Genomic DNA, 19,237 nt, shown 5'->3' with positions numbered 1-19,237 from the left:
TCGTAATGATTGTTGTATATGATTTCGAATAAGCTCAGCATGCTTTGAAACCTGAAGGATTAAGGATTTAAAACAGCCATGTTATCCCAAACCAGCCAGTTCTCTGGTTGCTGGAGTGAAACGGACGCATTTCATGTGTGTGACACCTCTTTTAACTTGTCACTGTTTTGGAAACATGAGTTCCTCTTACAGTGACTTTGTGTTTGCTCACAGATGTACCCTACAGTAAAGGACTTTCAGTATAAAAGGACTGCCTTGCTAGTTCTGGGAGACTGTGTAGGAGGTGGAAGTTCTTTGAGTTAGATTGAATTATTTTGCCTCAGTGTTGTCTTCAAAAGCTCTGAATATATAGGCAGCAACCTTTTTTCCTTCATCAGGACTAGAATGTCCTATGATTAAAAAGAAAACTTTGGTTCATCTAATCCAGTAGAGTTCAAACTTTGCAGCACATCAATAAACCTAATGCACTTTTAAAAGATCCACATGCTACAGTCTTATCTTTGATCTATAGAAGCCAAATTTCTGGGATTGGGGCCCAGGGATTTGTATTTATAATAGCTCCAAAAGCTGTTGAATTTGTTAGGGTAAGGCTAAGCTCATGGAATGAAATATCAGAGTATAGTGGGTAAAAATATATAAACATTTTCATCTCATATAACAGTCCCAAAATGAGAAATCCAGGCTAGCAAAATAACTGTGCTTAACAATTATTCAGGGATGTGGCCTCCTTCCATTTTACTGTTCAGGCCATTTCTAGGACATTGCCATTATCTGCACGATTAAAGTTGGGGCACACATGTCCATTTTGGCGATCTAGCTGTTGAGAAGAAAAAAATCACAGAGGAGGCCAGTCCAATGTTGTAAGACCTGGACTTGGAAGCAGCATGAATTACTTCTGCTCACAGAGACTGGGAAAGTGAGTCTGGCTGGGCATCCTGTGCCTCACTGCATCCCTTTGCCTTGGGAGCAAGGTGGGTTGATTTGGGTGGGTAACCTGAAAACTTTGCCACAGTGATCCTCATGCACATCTAAGCCTGAGAACCCAGACCTAATTCAGTTTCCTCTTGTGTAGATAAGAAAATTGAATCTCAGTGAGGGGAAATGACTTTCTTGGAAGGCATGGTGAGCCCCGCCCACAGAACATGTGAAGGCTTATAGGTGATGTGGCAAAGGCACTCCTTCCTTCAGTACCATCTTGGGTACTTGAGGCCAGGGACTTGTTTCTTCATAATTGTTGCTTAAGAGATATTTAATACACTTTATTTTGGGAAAGCAGAGGGAATGTTAGAGACAAGAAGGGTACTCCTTTTAGGCTAAACAACCCCTGTTGGTGTCTTTCACAAACCTCTGTATCCTTCCATCCTCTGTCCATCCTCAGCTTCCTTCTCCTAGCTGACTCTCCCTTCTTTGGCCCTTTTTAAATTGGGTCCATCTCCTTTATCATCCCATCTCATGCCCTCTAATGTTTTCTTTCAGCTAAGGGATATAACACACATTCACTTCTCAGTTATTTTTCTTTTCTTTCTTTTTTTTCTTTTTTCTTTTTTTTTTTTTGAGACAGAGTCTCACACTATCACCCAGAGTGGAGTGCAGTAGTGTGATCTTGGCTCACTGTAACCTCCGCCTCCCAGGTTCGGGTGATCCTCCCACCTCAGCACCCTGAATAGCTGGGATTACAGGTGTGCACCACCACATCTGGCTAAGTTTTGTGATTTTATTTTAGTAGAGACTGGGTTTCACCATGTTGACCAGGCTGGCCTCAAACTCCTGGCCTCAAATGATCCACCTGACTTGACCTCCCAACGTGTTGGGATAGGTGTGAGCCACTGCGTCCGGCCCACTTCTCAGTTATTTTTCTAACATGTGCAAGAAACATTTGTTGGACTGTATCTGGAACCCAGAGCTTCCGCTTCCTTCAGAGAAGTGGAAGGGTTTGGTCTTAACTAAGCCTCTTTAAAGGATGCTCCTGGCCCAAAAAGAGCCAGCTATTCTGGGTCTTTGTTTTCTCTTCTGGTGAGGGATGATATGAGCACTCAATTTGAAGTAGGCAGCATTTACTTTTTCTTACACATTAAAGAAAACTCTCCCAGAGTTTAAATAGTTAGGCTCTGAGGCTGACATGACTCTCAGCCAGAGCTGGAAATCTACTGTAGGAAAGAAGTTATTCAAATGTGAACTAAATTTGAACAAGAGGAGACTGCTTAGACTACTCTGCTGTGGATGGAGTCCACCCTTCTTTTTGATGAGTGTGTGGTAGCATCAGACTCACTATGTGGAGCTATCCCTGGGATGGAACTCGGTAAGCACATCTTCCTTTCTGGGTCCTGAGTCCTCCTCCTACAGAGAAGAGACCTTTGGGACCCAAGCATTTTGCTTTATTGCTCTGTCCTTTGGCTGCCAAGTGCAAACTGAGTCCTAATTACATACCTGTTTGGCCAAACCCACATTGATTATTTAAACAACGCCTACACTGACAAGGGAAAGCCAGCTCAAACGTACAAAAATGTTGCTGTAATGCTGCAAATTGGTTGATTGTAAATGTTTTACAGTTCCAGTATATTGAGAATTCTGCACCAAATATGATAAAGCTTCGGGAAAATGACATATAGAGAATTATGTACAAGAAAGATGTTACCATGACATAATTTACATACATTTACATGCATTTATTTAAAATTAGAACATTAAGAAAGAGTGGTCTCAGGATGGAGGGAGGATTTAAGGAGAGGAATAGAAACATATGGCCACACATCGATGAAGAAGATAACTGTCCATACTTTAAGCAGAATGTTGAACCTCGAACGCTTGCAAATAAATAGCTTGTAGTGAACAAAATTAACTACGGTATCATAAGACATCAAGGTTGAAGACCAGTCCTGCCTGGTACTTAGCACAGACTTTCTATTCCCATCTTTCTGGCTCCTCTATTCTTCCATGGCTTGCCATTCCTCTCCCACAGCCCCAGGGTATCAAGACTTGGCTTGAGTAAAGATTACAATAAGAATTTTCTTCTCTTTACAGCAACCTGTGAAATAGAGATGAGGGTGGAAGAATGGAGATTGCATAGGGCTGGAGCTATTGACACTGAGAGCATCAGCTAAGCCAAAGAATCTTTTTCCTCTGGCATTTCCTGAAGGACAGGCAGACTCTTTGTTATGTGCATACATCAATTCACACAAGTGTGAGCACATACCCTTTGAAGAGAGTAGTGATAATAATATATGTCACACTCATTCACTATTTGTCTGAATAGTATCATTGGCAGTACAATTAGCTTTTCATTGTCCACATTGGCTTTAGTCCTTGTTTCCTTAATTCTGCCTAGTTAGGTGGATTCTGTTTCTTGGCTTTATAGCTGAGCTAGGATGAAATTCAGTTTGTTTTACACCCCCCCCCCCCACCCTCCCCCCACACAGAGAGAGAGATAGAGAGAGAAGAATCTGCACGCCAGTATCAGTCATAAATTTTAATTGAATTATCCACAATTTTGGATTTTTCACTCCTCCAGTTAGAATAAATAATCAGGAGTTCACTGTAGTGCTAAAGAGTAGATATTAAGGAAAGGTTTAAACAAGAATGAACAAGAAGAGGTCCTTCTTTAGTAAGACCCTAGTCCTAAAGCTCTGTGGGATTTACAACTTAGAGCCACAAACTAACCAGCTCATCAGAGAATGACCTGTCAGCACTGTCAATATCTTCTCTAATGAGGTAACACTATGGTATTGGCACCTGGGGAATTGTTTGCCTGTAGTGAGCTGGCACACTGTATTTTCCAATTCTGGGCTCTCACAGCAGCTTATGCCAGGATTCTGTACAAACTTGCAGCTGGGGGCCCTGTGGACCCTGCGCGTCACTTCCGTGGAGCCGTGGATGAAGTTATTGCTCCACTTGCACGATCCACTTGCTTCTGAACCTTTTCTCCAGACTGTCATGTCATTGCAACACTCTTTGTCATTACCCGAACTGTTTCCCTTGGGGTCATTATAATGTAAACTTCTGAGTGTCAGTAATGAGGAAGACATATCATCCTTGGACATGGTGAGGCTGGTATTTTTAACTAACAGGATCGGGTTCATTAATATCTCAATGGTCTGTTTTTCTTGGCCACTTTTTGCCATGTCATATTGCATCTCTTCATCTGTAAATTCTTCTTTAATTATCTTCATTGTGCTTTCTGATGCTTCTACAAGAACCAGGCCCAGGCTGAGCAGCAGCAGAGGAAAGGTCTCCATCTCAGATGTAGTGTAATCTCTTCTGCAGTAAAGACAATAAATGAAAGATAAAATAAGAAGATTAAAGAGGTAGTTCTTTCTTCCTCCTGACAGTTATTCCTGGGAGGGACCCCTACATGTAGGTTAAAATTTTTATATCTGTGAATGGAACTATGATATAATAGAAACACAATCAGCTGTGGAGTCTGAAGACTCATACTCAAATTCCTGCTTTTCTGCTTATAATTTATTCAACCTTATTTAACCCCAGTTTCCCCATCTGAAAAAAATTGTGAGAATTACATAAGGTGATATGTTTAAAGATCTACAACGAAGTATTTGTTTCTTATCCTTTTCCCTTGGTCTATAATCTCATTGGTGGGGTGTATAATCTCCATGGTGGGTCACGATTCTCACTCAACACATTCCCTCACCATTACTGTATCTCCTATAGCCTCATATAGAACCTGGCACATGGTAGCCACTTGAAAACAAAATAAAACACACATTGCCATTTCCCCATCTCTCATTTCTTTTGCCACCCGTTCTCATTCATAAGATTTCTGTTTTTACCAGTTCCTTCGGCAAGTTGATCCTGTAGAGGAAGATTCCACTTTGTTGCAGAGCTAAAAGTGAAATCGTGTTTGTTTCCTGGGAGTTTCTGCTGTTGTGTCTAACTGAGGGAAGGAGGGGCAACAGAGGGGTAGATAGGGTTGTATGAGATTGACGCAGGAGACCATGTGGAACCAAGGAAGCTCAGGGAGAACTGAACAAAGTGCCCATTTGGCAGTCGGAATCCCAGTGACCTGGGCAGTACCATTGCTTCTTATTCTGTGAAATCTTTTCTGTCTATTTATACCAAAACCCAGCATGACTTTTTTGTTTTCTGAAACCCTACAGCACAGATTAAGTTGCACTTCATTTTATATGATCTTTTTCATTTTTCCAGTTAGTCAATTCATGTTAATCTTTTCTCCCTCTTGTTAGGCTAAAAATTCCTTGAGCCTGAAACACAGTTTCTGATTATTTATACTTTTATTCATACAGAATCAAATAATGAACTGTAGATTAATAAAGAATCTGCACTCCAGGATCAGTTATAAATTTTAATGGAATTATCCACAATTTTGCATTCTTCACTCCTCCAGTTAGTATAAATAATCAAGAGTTTACTATAGTGCTAAAGAGTAGATGTTAAGGAAACAGGAAGAAGAGCAGAGCAGAAATTCTCAGTCTTTCTGAAACATGTAATTCAAGTGGGCAGCATTCATAGCTGCCTGAGTTTTATTTAGTGTGTGTAATTACTGCACACACACTAATTTCTCAACACTATTTGTTAACAACATAACATGACCTTACTAGTATATAAAATCCTTTACTTGAGGTCAATCCTGGAAAATCCCTAAAGAATGGTTATTTAAGTTAATAATTATTTCTCTCTCTTTAGAATGATTCTATTTTCCTCTTTTTTATGTTCCACATCTAAAGCCTCCATCCCTTCTACATTGATCTCCTACATTATTACCCTTAATTCCCTCCTAATCACCCCTTCTTGACCCTCCAATTTCTTCTATACACTACTTTTCTAAAAACATAACTTGCAACGACACTCAGAATTTTTGAAACATTCCTCTTTGCTCACAGTAGGAAGTCTGATCCCCTGAGCCCAGGAGCCAATGCTCCACTTGCTCTCATCTCAATCTGCCTATCGGGATTTATCTCCCATTATTTTGCTACACAAACCTGCCCTAGTCAATCAGTGTGACTCTTTTTTTTTTTTAATATACCCTATGCCATCTCTCCCACTTAGCTTCTTTCTTGAATGGCTATTCTTTCCTGCCTCTTGAAATCCTTCAAAGCCCAGTTCAGATCTCATTCTTTATTTTACACATTTCATCACCGCTTAAGTCTACTAAATCCATTTCCAACTTCTCTGAACTTCTTATCATTCCCTTCTTATACCACTCATTTGATGTTATTATGTATGAACTTTTAAAAAATTATATTTGAGGGGAGAATCACTTGAACCTGGGAGGTGGAGGTTGCAGTGAGCCGAGATCTCGCCATTGCACTCTAGCCCAGGCGACAGTGCAAGACTTTGTCTCAAACAAACAAACAAACAACAACAACAACAACAACAAAAATTAGCCGGGCATAGTGGCAAGCGCCTGTAGTCCCAGCTACTCAGGAGGCTGAGGCAGGAGAATCACTTGAACCCAGGAAGCAGAGGTTGCAGTGAGCCGAGATCGCGCCACTGCACTCCAGCCTGGGTGACAGACAGAGTGAGACTCCGTCTAAAAAAAAAAACAAAAATTAGCCAGGCATGTGGCACACACCTGTCGTCCCAGCTACTTGGGAGGCTGTGGTGGGAGGATCACTTGAACCAGTGAGATCAAGGCTGCAGTGAGCTGAGATCGTGCCACTGCACTTCACCCTGAGTGACAGTGCCTAAAATACGAGAGATTTAAAATACAGCCTCTCCCTCTCCCTCTCCCTCTCCCTCTCCCTCTCCCTCTCCCTCTCCCCTCTCCCCTCTCCCCTCTCCCCTCTCCCCTCTCCCCTCTCCCCTCTCCCCTCTCCCCTCTCCCCTCTCCCCTCTCCCCTCTCCCCTCTCCCCTCTTTCCACGGTCTCCCTCTGATGCCCAGCCGAAGTTGGACAGTACTGCTGCCATCTCAGCTCACTGCAACCTCCCTGCCTGATTCTCCTGCCTCAGCCTGCCGAGTGCCTGCGATTGCAGGCGCGCGCCGCCCCGCCTGACTGGTTTTCGTATTTTTTTGGTGGAGACGGGGTTTCGCTGCGTTGGCCGGGCTGGTCTCCAGCTCCTAACCGCGAGTGATCTGCCAGCCTCGGCCTCCCGAGGTGCCGGGATTGCAGACAGAGTCTGGTTAACTCAGTGCTCAATGGTGCCCAGGCTGGAGTGCAGTGGCGTGATCTCCGCCCGCTACAACCACCTCCCAGCCGCCTGCCTTGGCCTCCCAAAGTGCCGAGATTGCAGCCTCTGCCCGGCTGCCGCCCCGTCTGGGAAGTGAGGAGCGTCTCCGCCTGGCCGCCCATCGTCCGGGATGTGAGGAGCCCCTCTGCCTGGCTGCCCAGTCTGGAAAGTGAGGAGCCCCTCTGCCTGGCTGCCCAGTCTGGAAAGTGAGGAGCCTCTCTGCCCGGCCGCCATCCCATCTAGGAAACAAGGAGCGCCTCTTCCCGGCCGCCATCACATCTGGGAAGTGAGGAGCGGCTCTGCCCGGCCGCCCATCATCTGAGATGTGGGGAGCACCTCTGCCCTGCCGCCCTGTCCAGGATGTGAGGAGCGTCTCTGCCCGGCCGCCCCGTCTGAGAAGTGAGGAGACCCTCTGCCTGGCAACCGCCCTGTCTGAGAAGTGAGGAGCCCCTCCGCCCGGCAGCCGCCCCGCCCGAGAAGTGAGGAGCCCCTCCGCCCGGCAGCCACCCCGTCTGGGAAGTGAGGAGCATCTCCGCCCGGCAGCCACCTCGTCCGGGAGGGAGGTGGGGGGGTCAGCCCCCCGCCCGGCCAGCCGCCCCGTCCGGGAGGGAGGTGGGGGGGCCAGCCCGCCGCCCGGCCAGCCGCCCCGTCCGGGAGGGAGGTGGGGGGGCCAGCCCCCCGCCCGGCAAGCCGCCCCGTCCGGCCAGCCGCCCCGTCCGGGAGGGAGGTGGGGGGGTTAGCCCACGGCCCAGCCTGCCGTCCTGTCCAGGAGGGAGGTGGGGGTTCGGACCCCCGCCTGGCCGGCCACCCGGTCCGAGAGGTGAGGGGCGCCTCTGCCCGGCCGCCCCTACTGGGAAGTGAGGAGCCCCTCTGATCGGCCAGCCGCTCCGTCCGGGAGGGAGGTGGGGGGGTCAGCCCCCCGTCCGGCCAGCCGCCCCGTCCAGGAGGGAGGTGGGGGGGTTAGCCCACCGCCCAGCCTGCCGCCCTGTCCAGGAGGGAGGTGGGGGTTAGCCCCCCACCTGGCCAGCCGCCCCGTCCGGGAGGTGAGGGGCACCTCTGCCCGGCCGCCCCTACTGGGAAGTGAGGAGCCCCCCGCCCGGCCAGCCGCCCCGTCCGGGAGGGAGGTGGGGGGGTCAGCCCCCCGCCCGGCCAGCCGCCCCGTCCGGGAGGGAGGTGGGGGGTTAGCCCCCCGCCTGGCCAGCCGCCCCGTCCGGGAGGTGAGGGGCGCCTCTGCCCGGCCGCCCCTACTGGGAAGTGAGGAGCCCCTCTGCCCGGCCAGCCGCTCCGTCCGGGAGGGAGGTGGGGGGGTCAGCCCCCCGCCCGGCCAGCCGCCCTGTCCGGGAGGGAGGTGGGGGGGGGTCAGCCCCCCGCCCGGCCAGCCGCCCCGTCCGGGAGGGAGGTGGGGGGGTCAGCCCCCCGCCCGGCCAGCCGCCCCGTCCGGGAGATGAGGGGCGCCTCTGCCCGGCCGCCCCTACTGGGAAGTGAGGAGCCCCTCAGCCCGGCCAGCCGCCCCGTCCGGGAGGGAGGTGGGGGGGTCAGCCCACCGCCCAGCTTGCCGCCCTGTCCGGGAGGGAGGTGGGGGGTCAGCCCCCCGCCTGGCCAGCCACCCCGTCCGGGAGGGAGGTGGGGGGGTCAGCCCACCGCCCAGCCTGCCGCCCTGTCCGGGAGGGAGGTGGGGGTTCGGCCCCCCGCCTGGCCAGCCGCCCCATCCGGGAGGTGAGGGGCGCCTCTGCCCGGCCGCCCCTACTGGGAAGTGAGGAGCCCCTCTGCCCGGCCAGCTGCCCCGTCCAGGAGGGAGGTGGGGGTGGTCAGCCCCCTGCCCGGCCAGCCGCCCCGTCCGGGAGGTGAGGGGCACCTCTGCCCGGCCGCCCCTACTGGGAAGTGAGGAGCCCCTCTGCCCGGCCACCACCCCGTCTTGGAGGTGTACCCAACAGCTCATTGAGAACGGGTCATGATGACAATGGCGGTTTTGTGGAATGGAAAGGGGGGAAAGGTGGGGAAAAGATTGAGAAATTGGATGGTTGCCGTGTCTGTGTGGAAAGAGGTAGACGGGAGACTTTTCATTTTGTTCTGTACTAAGAAAAAATTCTTCTGCCTTGGGATCCTGTTGATCTGTGACCCTACCCCCAACCCTGTGCTCTCTGAAACATGTGCTGTACCCACTCAGGGTTGAATGGATTAAGGGCGGTGCAAGATGTGCTTTGTTAAACAGATGCTTGAAGGCAGCATGCTCGTTAAGAGCCATCACCACTCCCTAATCTCAAGTACCCAGGGACACAAACACTGCGGAAGGCCGCAGGGTCCTCTGCCTAGGAAAACCAGAGAACTTTGTTCACTTGCTTATCTGCCGACCTTCCCTCCACTATTGTCCTGTAACCCTGCCAAATCCCCCTCTGCGAGAAACACCCAAGAATGATCAATAAAAAAAAATAAAATAAAATACAATGCAAAAAAAAAAAAAAAAAAAAAAAAAAAAAATTATATTTGAATTTAAAATGTCTGTGTGAGAAACTAGAGGAAAAACCTAGCACCAAGAATACATAAGCCTTAATTGGGTTGATGGATTATTGATAGATTATTAAGAATTAAGTATATGTGTCCAGGTGTGTGTCCAAGGATGCCTTGACCAAAGACCTGATGCATTTTGAAGGGAGAAAGGATGAGGGATTTATAGGGAATTTATTTTGTTTCCTAAACTTCTATATCCTATACCATTGACATCAGTAGTGAGGTGACAATAGGGAAACAGAAAGACCAGGAGGAGAAGGATAAACAGGAAGAAGAGCAGGGCAGAAATTTCCAGTCTTTCTGAGACATATATTTCAAGTGGGCAGCATTCACAGCTGCCTAGGTTTTATTTGAAACTGCTAAGAGGTGCCCTTTAAAAAAATATACCTGGCTGGGCACAGTCACTCATGCCTGTGGTCTCATTGCTTTGGGAGGCCAGTGAGGGAGGATCACTTGTGGCCAGAAGTTCAAGACCAGCCTAGGCAACATAGTGAGAATCCATCTCTACAACAACAACAGCAACAAAAAGCCAGTTGTAGTGTCACATGCCTATAGTCCCAGCCACTCGGGAGGCTGAGAGGAGAGGATTTCTTGAGCCCAAAAGTCTGAGACTGCAGTGAGCTATGATCACACCACTGCACTCCATCCTGGGCAACAGAATGAGACTCTGATCCTATATATCTGTATAATATATATGTATATACATATTTAGATACAGATAGATAGATATAGATACACACACACCCAAACTACGAATGTCTAAAATGTCACAATTCATTTGAATTTGGTGTTGATCCCTATTGAATGAAATTACTCTGAGGATAGATCCTATTGGTTCATCTCAGTTATACTTTTATCTGCAAGATATTTTTAATTAGAAAGGAGGAGCTTGGGTGAGGAAGGGGAGAAAAAGCACTGAAAAGGAAAGAAAAGGCAACAAAACCTAGGGAGAGGGATAGAAAAAGGAATCAGAATTCAGAAAATAGATGTAGGAACCTAAAGGATGCATTTCATCCACTTCAAAGTTTTGCCCAGAAAATGATGCTACCAAGGCCCAACAAATCATGTGCTAGGGACCACCTACCTGTTCCTGTTCAGCTTCTATTCAGATGCTGAGGGCTCTGTTTACTTGGTGACACCCAAAATTCTATGGAGACAACAATGACAACAGAATTACCACAGAGAACTAGAAAATGAAACTCAGCTGAAAAATGGCCACCTAAGATGGAAGAAGCCATGAGATGAGTAAGCGTTGCCTACTCACAAGGTTGCAAACTGTCCTTCACTTACGATTATCCCCCAACGCCCCCTCCTAAATCTGATCAATCGCATGGAACTTGATGGTTACAAAAGACAGAGCTAACAACTAGCATAAGTGCACCTTCTTCTTTGACATGACCTTGAACCAAGTCCAAATGAGCAATGAACAGCTGAAGTCTCTCAACTGAAAAGATCAGGACAGAGAGTGTTCTCCAAAGCCTGTGACCCACCCATGCCTGCTCTAGGTCACTGTATGAGTCTCTAGCTCTCACATACAGGATTGAAATGCCATAGCTCAGAATTAGTGACAACATAATCTGGCCTTTATTTGCCAATTGCCCCTTATTTCTTACTACCTCACAATACAAATTCTCCCTTCCAACAATGGCTATAATATAGCCATTTTCTGTACTACTTAAGAAATAGAACTATAGACTAATAGACTTGGAAAGAACTTGAAAGATTATCTAATTCAAGATCCTCACTTTACAGACAAGGAAACTAATGAATAGAGAAGAAGAGGACTTCATGAAATCCCCAGAATTAGAAATCTCTCTTTCTCTTCCTTCTCCTTCTAGCTGTAAGGATACTACGCCCATAGCTGAATGTGGGGAAACTAAGCAGTAAGTCCAATTGTAAGAACTAAAAAGAGAAAAGAGTTAGTAGTCCGGCTCAAAGTCCTCTCTGTTCCTTCTGGAGACACAAAGAGGAGGTCACTGAGCTCTGAGAGGCTCAATCCCGCCCTGGGAAATCCTTATCTGTGTCTCTCTAAAGTCTTTAAGGGAAATGGTTTCAGGCCAGTCAGGCTCTTTTCTTTATTTCAAGACACAAAGGGAGCTGCTGAACAGGAACAGATGCTGCTTGAGTTGTATATGCTATCTTTAAAAAAGACCCTAAGAGGTGACCTCTGTTGCTTCTACTGCTAGAAGCAGAGCTAGGATTAGGCTGAGGTTAATGAGACACTCACTCTAAGACCAAAATTTAAGAGAGTGCCACAAAACTCAATAATCAAGATAAATAATATTTTAATGCAACAATTTTAGAAAATATTTATTTATTTATTTTTGAGACAGAGTCTTGCTCTGTTGCCCAGGCTGGAGTGCAATGGCATGATCTCGGCTCACTGCAACCTCCACCTCCCAGGTTCAAGCGCTCCTCCTGTGTCAGCTTCCCAAGCAGCTGGGATTACAGGCGTGCACCACCACACCCAACTAACTTTTGTATTTTTAGTGGAGAGGAGGTTTCACCATGTTGGCCAGGCTGATCTCAAACTCCTGACCTCAAGTGATCCACCTGCCTCAGCCTCCCAAAGTGCTGGGATTACAGGCATGAGCCACCACGCCTGGCCAGAAAATAAATTTAATGCAAAATAATCCCTGATGAACAAATGTTAAAATTTTAAATACCAAGATCTGGCCCTGTACTACATGTTACTCACATAACTCATCTTACCCTGATCCTAGCCTTGTCAGATTGGATCTTCAAAATTTTGTGATAGATATTTTGAGCATCCAAGATTTCTTTTTTTTTTTTTTTTTTTTGAGACGGAGTCTCACTCTGCCGCTCAGGCTGGAGTGCAGTGGCGCGATCTCGGCTCACTGCAACTCCGCCTCCCGGGTTCACGCCATTCTCTTGCCTCAGCCTCCCGAGTAGCTGGGACTACAGGCGCCCGCCACCACGCCCGGCTAATTTTTTGTATTTTTAGTAGAGACAGGGTTTCACCGTGTTAGCCAGGATGGTCTCGATCTCCTGGCCTCGTGATCCACCCGCCTCGGCCTCCCAAAGTGGTGGGATTACAGGCATGAGCCACCGCGCCCGGCGAGCATCCAAGATTTTTGCATTAATTTTGATTGTTTTAAAATACTGAAATCAAGGCCAGGTACAGTGGCTCACGCCTGTAATCCCAGCACTTTGAGAGGCTGAGGTGGGCGGATCACCTGAGGTCAGGAGTTTGAGACCAGCCTGACCAACATGGAGAAACCTCATCTCTACTAAAAATACAAAAATCAGCCGGGCGCGGTGGCACACGCCTGTAATCCCAGCTACTTGGGAGGCTGAGGCAGGAGAATCACTTGAATCCGGGAAGCAGAGGTTGCAGTGAGCCGAGATCGCGCCACTGCACTCCAGCCTGGGTAACAAGAGCAAAACTCCGTCTCAAAAAAAGAAAAAGGAAACACTGAAATCAAATATATTCATCTAGGTTACTAGGTTTTTGGTCTTCTGGTGCCCTCTTAAGTTTTGCACCTCAAGTGAGTGGCTCATTCACTTTGTCTTAATCTCAGTCCTGTTTCTCATCAAAGGACCCAGAGATAAGGGACAAAAAATGGAAACACATGTAGAATGTATGGTTTAATTCAGTAAAGATTATTTTATTGAAGCAGAATAAAACAATCCCAACCCAGCAATACAGGAAGGATAAATTAATTACCAGTGGCTTCCCCTTCCGCTCAAGGCATTGCCCCACGTCCACGGTCCAGGTCTGCCTCAGGCACAGCCAGCTCCAATGCCATTGAGAGAAGAGATCTCAGACTCGGGAGCTGATCTTGAGTTATTTAACATAGCCAAGGAAACTATCTGGCCTCAAGTCATCACAAGTGACAAGAACAAACCCCTCTGTGGGGGAATAGTGGTACCTGCAGGCAGGGTATCTTGTGCCTTCAATGAGCTGACAGACTGTCATTTTGAACTTTGTCTCACTCTGAAAGCAGAAAATGGCCGAAAGGTTTTGGCAAGCAACCTTCTTGGGAGAAATGCAAATACCATTGATTTTTCGAGGCCTCTCATGGATGAAGACATGCTCCTTTTTACAAGTGTGGTCAGGTTCCCTGATAACTCTTTGTATGATCATGTGGTTGCAGTACCTTGTAGGAACGGGAACGTCATTCCGAGGGTAGTCCACATGCAAGTGTTCTAAGGTTGACATCACTGCTTCATCATTCACCTCATTTTCCCAGAACAGAAGCACCAAGAAAATTATCACCATTATTATCATCAGAGGTAAGAGTGACTTCGCATCTTTGGCTTTGACTGCTGTTGAGTAAGGGAAGATAGAAAGTAGCAAAGGACAGTCAGATTCCTCCTGCTCCAACCCCTGGCTGCTCCCCTATCCTTGGAATATTTTATTTCCTTCTCTCCACTAATTAAAATCACACTGACCTTGCAAGATCCAGCTGGAGGCACAGTTCCCCAAGAAAGCCTTTTCTGAACATGCCAGCTCTCAGAGTTTGGTACTGAGCTGTTCTCTAAATTATTCCTGTTGTGTTTGTTTTGTTTCTACAAGTTCTTTGACAGCAGATACCACATCTCCTATTTCTCAAATCCTTCAAAGTGCTCAACACAGAGCTAGACATATAGAAGGTGGTCAAGGTTATTCATATTGCTGAATAACCTTCTTTCCCGTAATTTTCTCAACCTTAAATCCACCCAATTGCACATGATTTTAGTACCTTCTACTCATCTGTTCTTCCCAATTCCTTCCAAGTCCCTCCCTCTGTCAATCCTGCTTGGCTCTGTGCTAGCTCCTCTCACCTGTCATTTTTCTGGTCGCTGTCACAGGTAACATAGCCTTTTGATCATGAATTTGAGAAAATCGCTTGTGTCTTGCTGTTCCCTGACAATAACTGATAGAGAGCCTGTTCAATGTGGGGAGGGCCAAAGTAGAAAGAGCAGAAGGGAGGGACCTGCACAGGGTGTGCTTGGGCACCGCTGGGGAGGAAGAGAAGTTACCTTCAGCAGGACAGTCGGGTAAGGCAGGTCCTGAATGTGTCCTCATTAAACAAGTGAGGACTTTTCAGAACATTTAGTGAAGGCCAATGTGTGCCAGCCACAGTACTGTCTCCTTTCTAAATTTTCAATCAGTCCTTATGACAAATACATGAAATTTTTCATTTCATTGACAAATAAATGAGTTGCAGAAAAGGTTAAGGTGGAGATGGGAAGTGAGAAGGAAAGCAAGAGTCCCATCCTTTCAGTGCCAAACACTCGAATTCCAGTTTTAGCAAGTTTCATTTCCACCCGGTGTCCAGCACAGGACAAAAACAATTCCCTTGTAATAACGTTAATCTTGATAAAGCCCTGGGCTTCTGAGGAGTATGGAGACAGTTCCCAAACTGCTGAACGTTGGAATCAACGGGAGATTTAAAAAAATATTGGCTTCCACCTTGATACATTCTGCTTTAATTGATATTGTGTGCGATCTGGGTTGGGGATTCTTAAAGGATCCCCCCGTGATTCTAATATATAGCAAAAGTTATAAGGGGAACAACTGAACCATGTTATACATGGGAAACCCACATGGGAGATTAGTGGATAAGGGCTTAGTAAAAACACAGTGGTTCAAAGTACTGAGACCAGAGAATTATTTTTGTTGCTATCATCTCCCAGTTAGTCGATATAGGAATGGGCAAATGGACTTAGTTTTACTACTTCATGCCCTGAAGTCATTTCTCTTTTGGAGCGACAGGTACAAAATCTCCTCTGTGCATATCTGTGTCTTTCTAATTGGCAGGAAGAAAATAATCGCAGGGTAAAAAATTATCTAGGAAAAACAGAATCCTGGAGAAGCCTTCAAAGAATGGTTTTCTTTCTATACAAAAACGAAAGCAAAATTTCAAATTGTGAAAATGAGCAACCAGGAGAATATATTTACTTCCAGAAATGTCCATTCTGGGTGTCCTTTCAGAATTCAAACTATCCTGTTTTGGATATGTGTTACCCAATGCCACAAAGATATAAGTGCATGCTTAATTTTTGACACGATTTTCAATTAACAAAATTTGATTTTGTACATCTTGCAGAAACATTTCCAATGTATACAGAGAATTATATCTATGTACTGTAACATGTTCATTATTTCCTGCCAGAACTTCCAAGTAGCTGAAGTACAGATAATTTACTAAGTGTACAGGCAGAGAAGTAATCCCTGTTACAATGATTTTCCCCAAAGGAGGCAACTAAACCTATCCCTAGGGTATTACACTGCAAAAGGAGTTGAGACTGAGTCCAAATGTTAACTAGTGTGGCAGCCTGGAAGAAAATATTTGTAATGCCTAAAACCACCTTTGTGGTTTTAGATTTATATGTAGATTAGCATCTACATATAAGAAACTCCTTCATGTCAGCCCTAAAAAGACAGGAAACCCCAGGGGAAAAAAAAAATAGTCAAGGAAAAGCCAATTTCAGAAGGTAAAGCCAAAATGGGTAATGAGCAATGGTCCACTTCATTAGTAATCAAATAAATGAAAGCTAAAATAACAAAGAAATAGTTTATAACCATCAGATTATCAAAAATGATTATCAAGAATTAGAAAAACAGATCATATCAACTGCTGGTAAAAACATTGCTGGGCATAAAAATAGATGTGGCAATACTAGAAAGGAATCTGGAAACGTTTGGTAAGATTAAGGGTTTGACCTGAGACCTTTTAATCCCACTCGTGGGTGTAGAATCTAACAAAATGCCACAGTATTGCTTCTGCATCAAATTAAAACTAATTCAGAATGGGCGCAGTAGCTAATGCCTGTAATCCCAGTACTTTGGGAGGCAGAGGCCGGCAGATCAATTAAGGGCAGGAGTTTGAGACCAGCCTGGGCAACATGGTGAAACCCCTTCTCTGTAAAAACACAAAAATTAGTGGGGTGTGGTGGTGCACGCCTGTAGTCCCAGCTACTTGGGAGGCTGAGGTGGGAGGATCACCTGAACCCAGGAAGTAGAGACTGCAGTGAGCAGAGATTGTGCCACTGCACTCCAGCCTGGGTGACAGAGTGAGATTCCATCCCCCACCAAAAAAAAAAAAAAAATTAAAACTAATTCTGAGTCTTTTGACTTAGAATTAATTTTCCTTGGGGAGAATTTCAACTCATGCCATTATAAAGTTCCCTTTTCCTCCCCAGATTTCCAGTGGAATCTGGACAGCATATTGTTCTTATTCCTTCTTTATTCTGTGGCACCTGTAGTGGCCAATGGCATTAACTAAGGGACAAACATTCTCATTCACTTCTCTGGTAAAAACACCTAGAATACAGAGTTCAGATCCAGAATCTTGACCCTTTGTTGTAGTAAGGCGTGACTTTTTTCAAACACCTACTATATAAAGGATTTTTGTCACCTATTGTAAGGGCCTTTTATCATTCACATATTATTTAATTCAACATATATTTATTAAACGCTACCTGTGCCAGGCACTCTTCTAGGCCCTTGGGACATACCAGTGAAAAGACAAACGTCCCTCTCCCCACTACTGACTCTGAATCAGTACCTCAATATGAAAATTGGTAATTAAAATATGACTAGTACATTTATTCTGCCGTTCCTTCAGGAAGTATATTCCTGGGCGACCAAATCGCTTCCATGTGCTGTGGAAAAGCTCTTCTTTAGAGAACAATGACAACTAATAAATATGAAAAGAATAATAAAATTAGAAAATCGCCATTTTATAATCATTAATGAAATCATTAAGCCAGGCAAAAAGCATTTGCTGGGTGGTAAAATTTTTAAATGAGAGGCTATATAAGGCCGGGCACAGTGGCTCACGCCTGTAATCCCAGCACTTTGGGAGGCCGAGGAGGGCGGATCATGAGGTCAGCAGATCGAGACCATGCTGGTTAACATGGTGAAACCTCATCTCTACTAAAAATACAAAAAATTAGCTGGGCGTGGTGGCGGGCGCCTGTAGTCCCAGCTGCTCGGGAGGCTGAGGCAGGAGAATGGCGTGAACCCGGGAGGCGGAGCTTGCAGTGAGCCGAGATCGCACCACTGCACTCCAGCCTGGGTGACAGAGTGAGACTCCGTCTCAAAAAACAAAACAAAACAAAAAACAAACAACAACAACAAAAAAACCAAACAAACAAAAAAAAGAGAGGCTATGGGGAACTTTGCAATGGAACATCTAGCTGCCACCACCCAAACAGAAGTAGAAGGTGAGTTATGATGTGCCTCCTAATAAGGTACTGTAGCACGTGCACAGCACTGTTTACCCAGTAGTATTGCCAAATAATTGAGCAGATTAGTTTATTATGCCTTAGATTTAACTTCCAGATTATAGGAAATTTAGGGAAAAGAGGTGCAAATTATATAATACTACAAGGAAGCAATAAGACGGATCCAGATTATGTGACATTCTACCAGTTTCTTCACAAAGTCTATCACACAAAAACAAAGAGGGATAAACTGTTACAGATTAAAAGAATATTCAAATTTTGAATCTTACTTGAATGTGCATATGGACTGGGCATTAGATTATGTTAAGAACATAATTTTACTTTTATAAGATACAATAATTATAATTATGTAGAAAATGTCCTTATTTTTTGGAGATAATATTCAATAGTTCTAAGTGTGAAATATCATGATGTCAAGTATTTTCTTCCAAGAAATAAAGAAAAAAGAAAGGAAGAAAGAAAAAGGGAGGAGGAAAATGGGAAGAGAGAAAAAAAATCTCTGGCAAATTTTTTACAATTGTTGCTTTTAGGAGGAGAGGTGTAATAGGATCTATTATTCTATTCTTTCTACTTTTGTGTATATTTGCAAATAAGTATTTTTTAAAAATTAAATTCCTACTCTCATGGAATTTACATCTGGTGGAAGGAGATAGACAATGAAAAATAAGCATATCAATACTTTAGTGTTTTAGAGGATAAGTGCTGTGCACTTTTTTTTTTTTTTTTTTTGAGACAGAGTCTCACTTTGTTGCCCAGGCTGGAGTGCAGTGGCACAATCACGGCTCACTGCAACCTCAGCCTCCCAGGCTCAAGCGATTCTCATGCTTCAGCCTCCCGACTAGCCGGGATCACAGGTATGCACAACTATGCCTGGCTAATTTTTGTAGTTTTGTAGAGATGGGGTTTAGCTATGTTGCCCACGCTGGTCTGGAACTCTTGGACTCAAGCAAGTCACCCATCTTGGCCTCCCAAAGTGCTGGGATTTCAGGCGTGAGCCACTGCACCCAGCTGGTGTTGTGCAAATTTAAATAGGATGATCAGAGTAGTCCTAGCCATTATAGGTTTTCTCTTTCTGCCTTTCTAACCAAGCACTAATATTGTTTGAGAATCTACCAGTTCTCCACATAACCATGAGCTTCAAGGGAACCTGCTGGGGATCTGGGTGTGAATCTGCTGGGCCCTGAGTCAATCAAGGTAATCCCATTCATGTGGGGCCAGTGAGAAGGAAAGGATGCACAGCTGGAAGCTTTTGGGAAGAGTGCACAGGGTAAGGATAAGCTGCTGTAACAAAGACATCATCAGGCTAGGCGCAGTGGCTTATGCCTGTAATCCCAGCACTTTGGGAGGTGGAAGTGGGCGGATCACCTGAGGTCAGGAGTTGGAGAC

General features: G+C 45.6%; 2 protein-coding genes across 3 annotated transcripts in view; both read right to left on the bottom strand.

The window, feature by feature from the left end:
• Nucleotides 1-2,645: 2,645 nt before the first annotated feature.
• Nucleotides 2,646-19,237, bottom strand: part of RNASE11 (ribonuclease A family member 11 (inactive)) — a 30,308-nt gene continuing 13,716 nt past the window's right edge. The window contains exons 1-3 of one of the 2 annotated variants that reach the window (XM_004054837.5): nucleotides 11,034-11,106; nucleotides 10,737-10,799; nucleotides 2,646-4,254 (exon numbers count right to left, since the gene is read on the bottom strand). In XM_004054837.5, coding sequence (XP_004054885.4) covers nucleotides 3,633-4,232 — 600 coding nt within the window. In that variant the 5' untranslated portion in view covers nucleotides 4,233-4,254; nucleotides 10,737-10,799; nucleotides 11,034-11,106 and the 3' untranslated portion in view covers nucleotides 2,646-3,632. Of the gene's footprint in view, nucleotides 4,255-10,736; nucleotides 10,800-11,033; nucleotides 11,107-19,237 lie in introns of those variants that run through there. The other variant, XM_019040013.4, reaches the window with a different exon arrangement.
• Nucleotides 13,341-14,555, bottom strand: RNASE12 (ribonuclease A family member 12 (inactive)). The gene is made up of 2 exons (XM_055361957.1): nucleotides 14,441-14,555; nucleotides 13,341-13,942 (listed from the first exon to the last, which is right to left on the bottom strand). The coding sequence occupies exons 1-2, from the start codon at nucleotides 14,472-14,474 to the stop codon at nucleotides 13,461-13,463; spliced, it is 516 nt and encodes a 171-aa protein (XP_055217932.1). The 5' UTR covers nucleotides 14,475-14,555; the 3' UTR covers nucleotides 13,341-13,460.

The sequence above is a fragment of the Gorilla gorilla genome, chromosome 15 (genome assembly GCF_029281585.2).
Source record: "Gorilla gorilla gorilla isolate KB3781 chromosome 15, NHGRI_mGorGor1-v2.1_pri, whole genome shotgun sequence".
NCBI classification, from domain to species: domain Eukaryota; kingdom Metazoa; phylum Chordata; class Mammalia; order Primates; family Hominidae; genus Gorilla; species Gorilla gorilla.
This window is presented reverse-complemented; position numbering and strand designations above follow the sequence as displayed.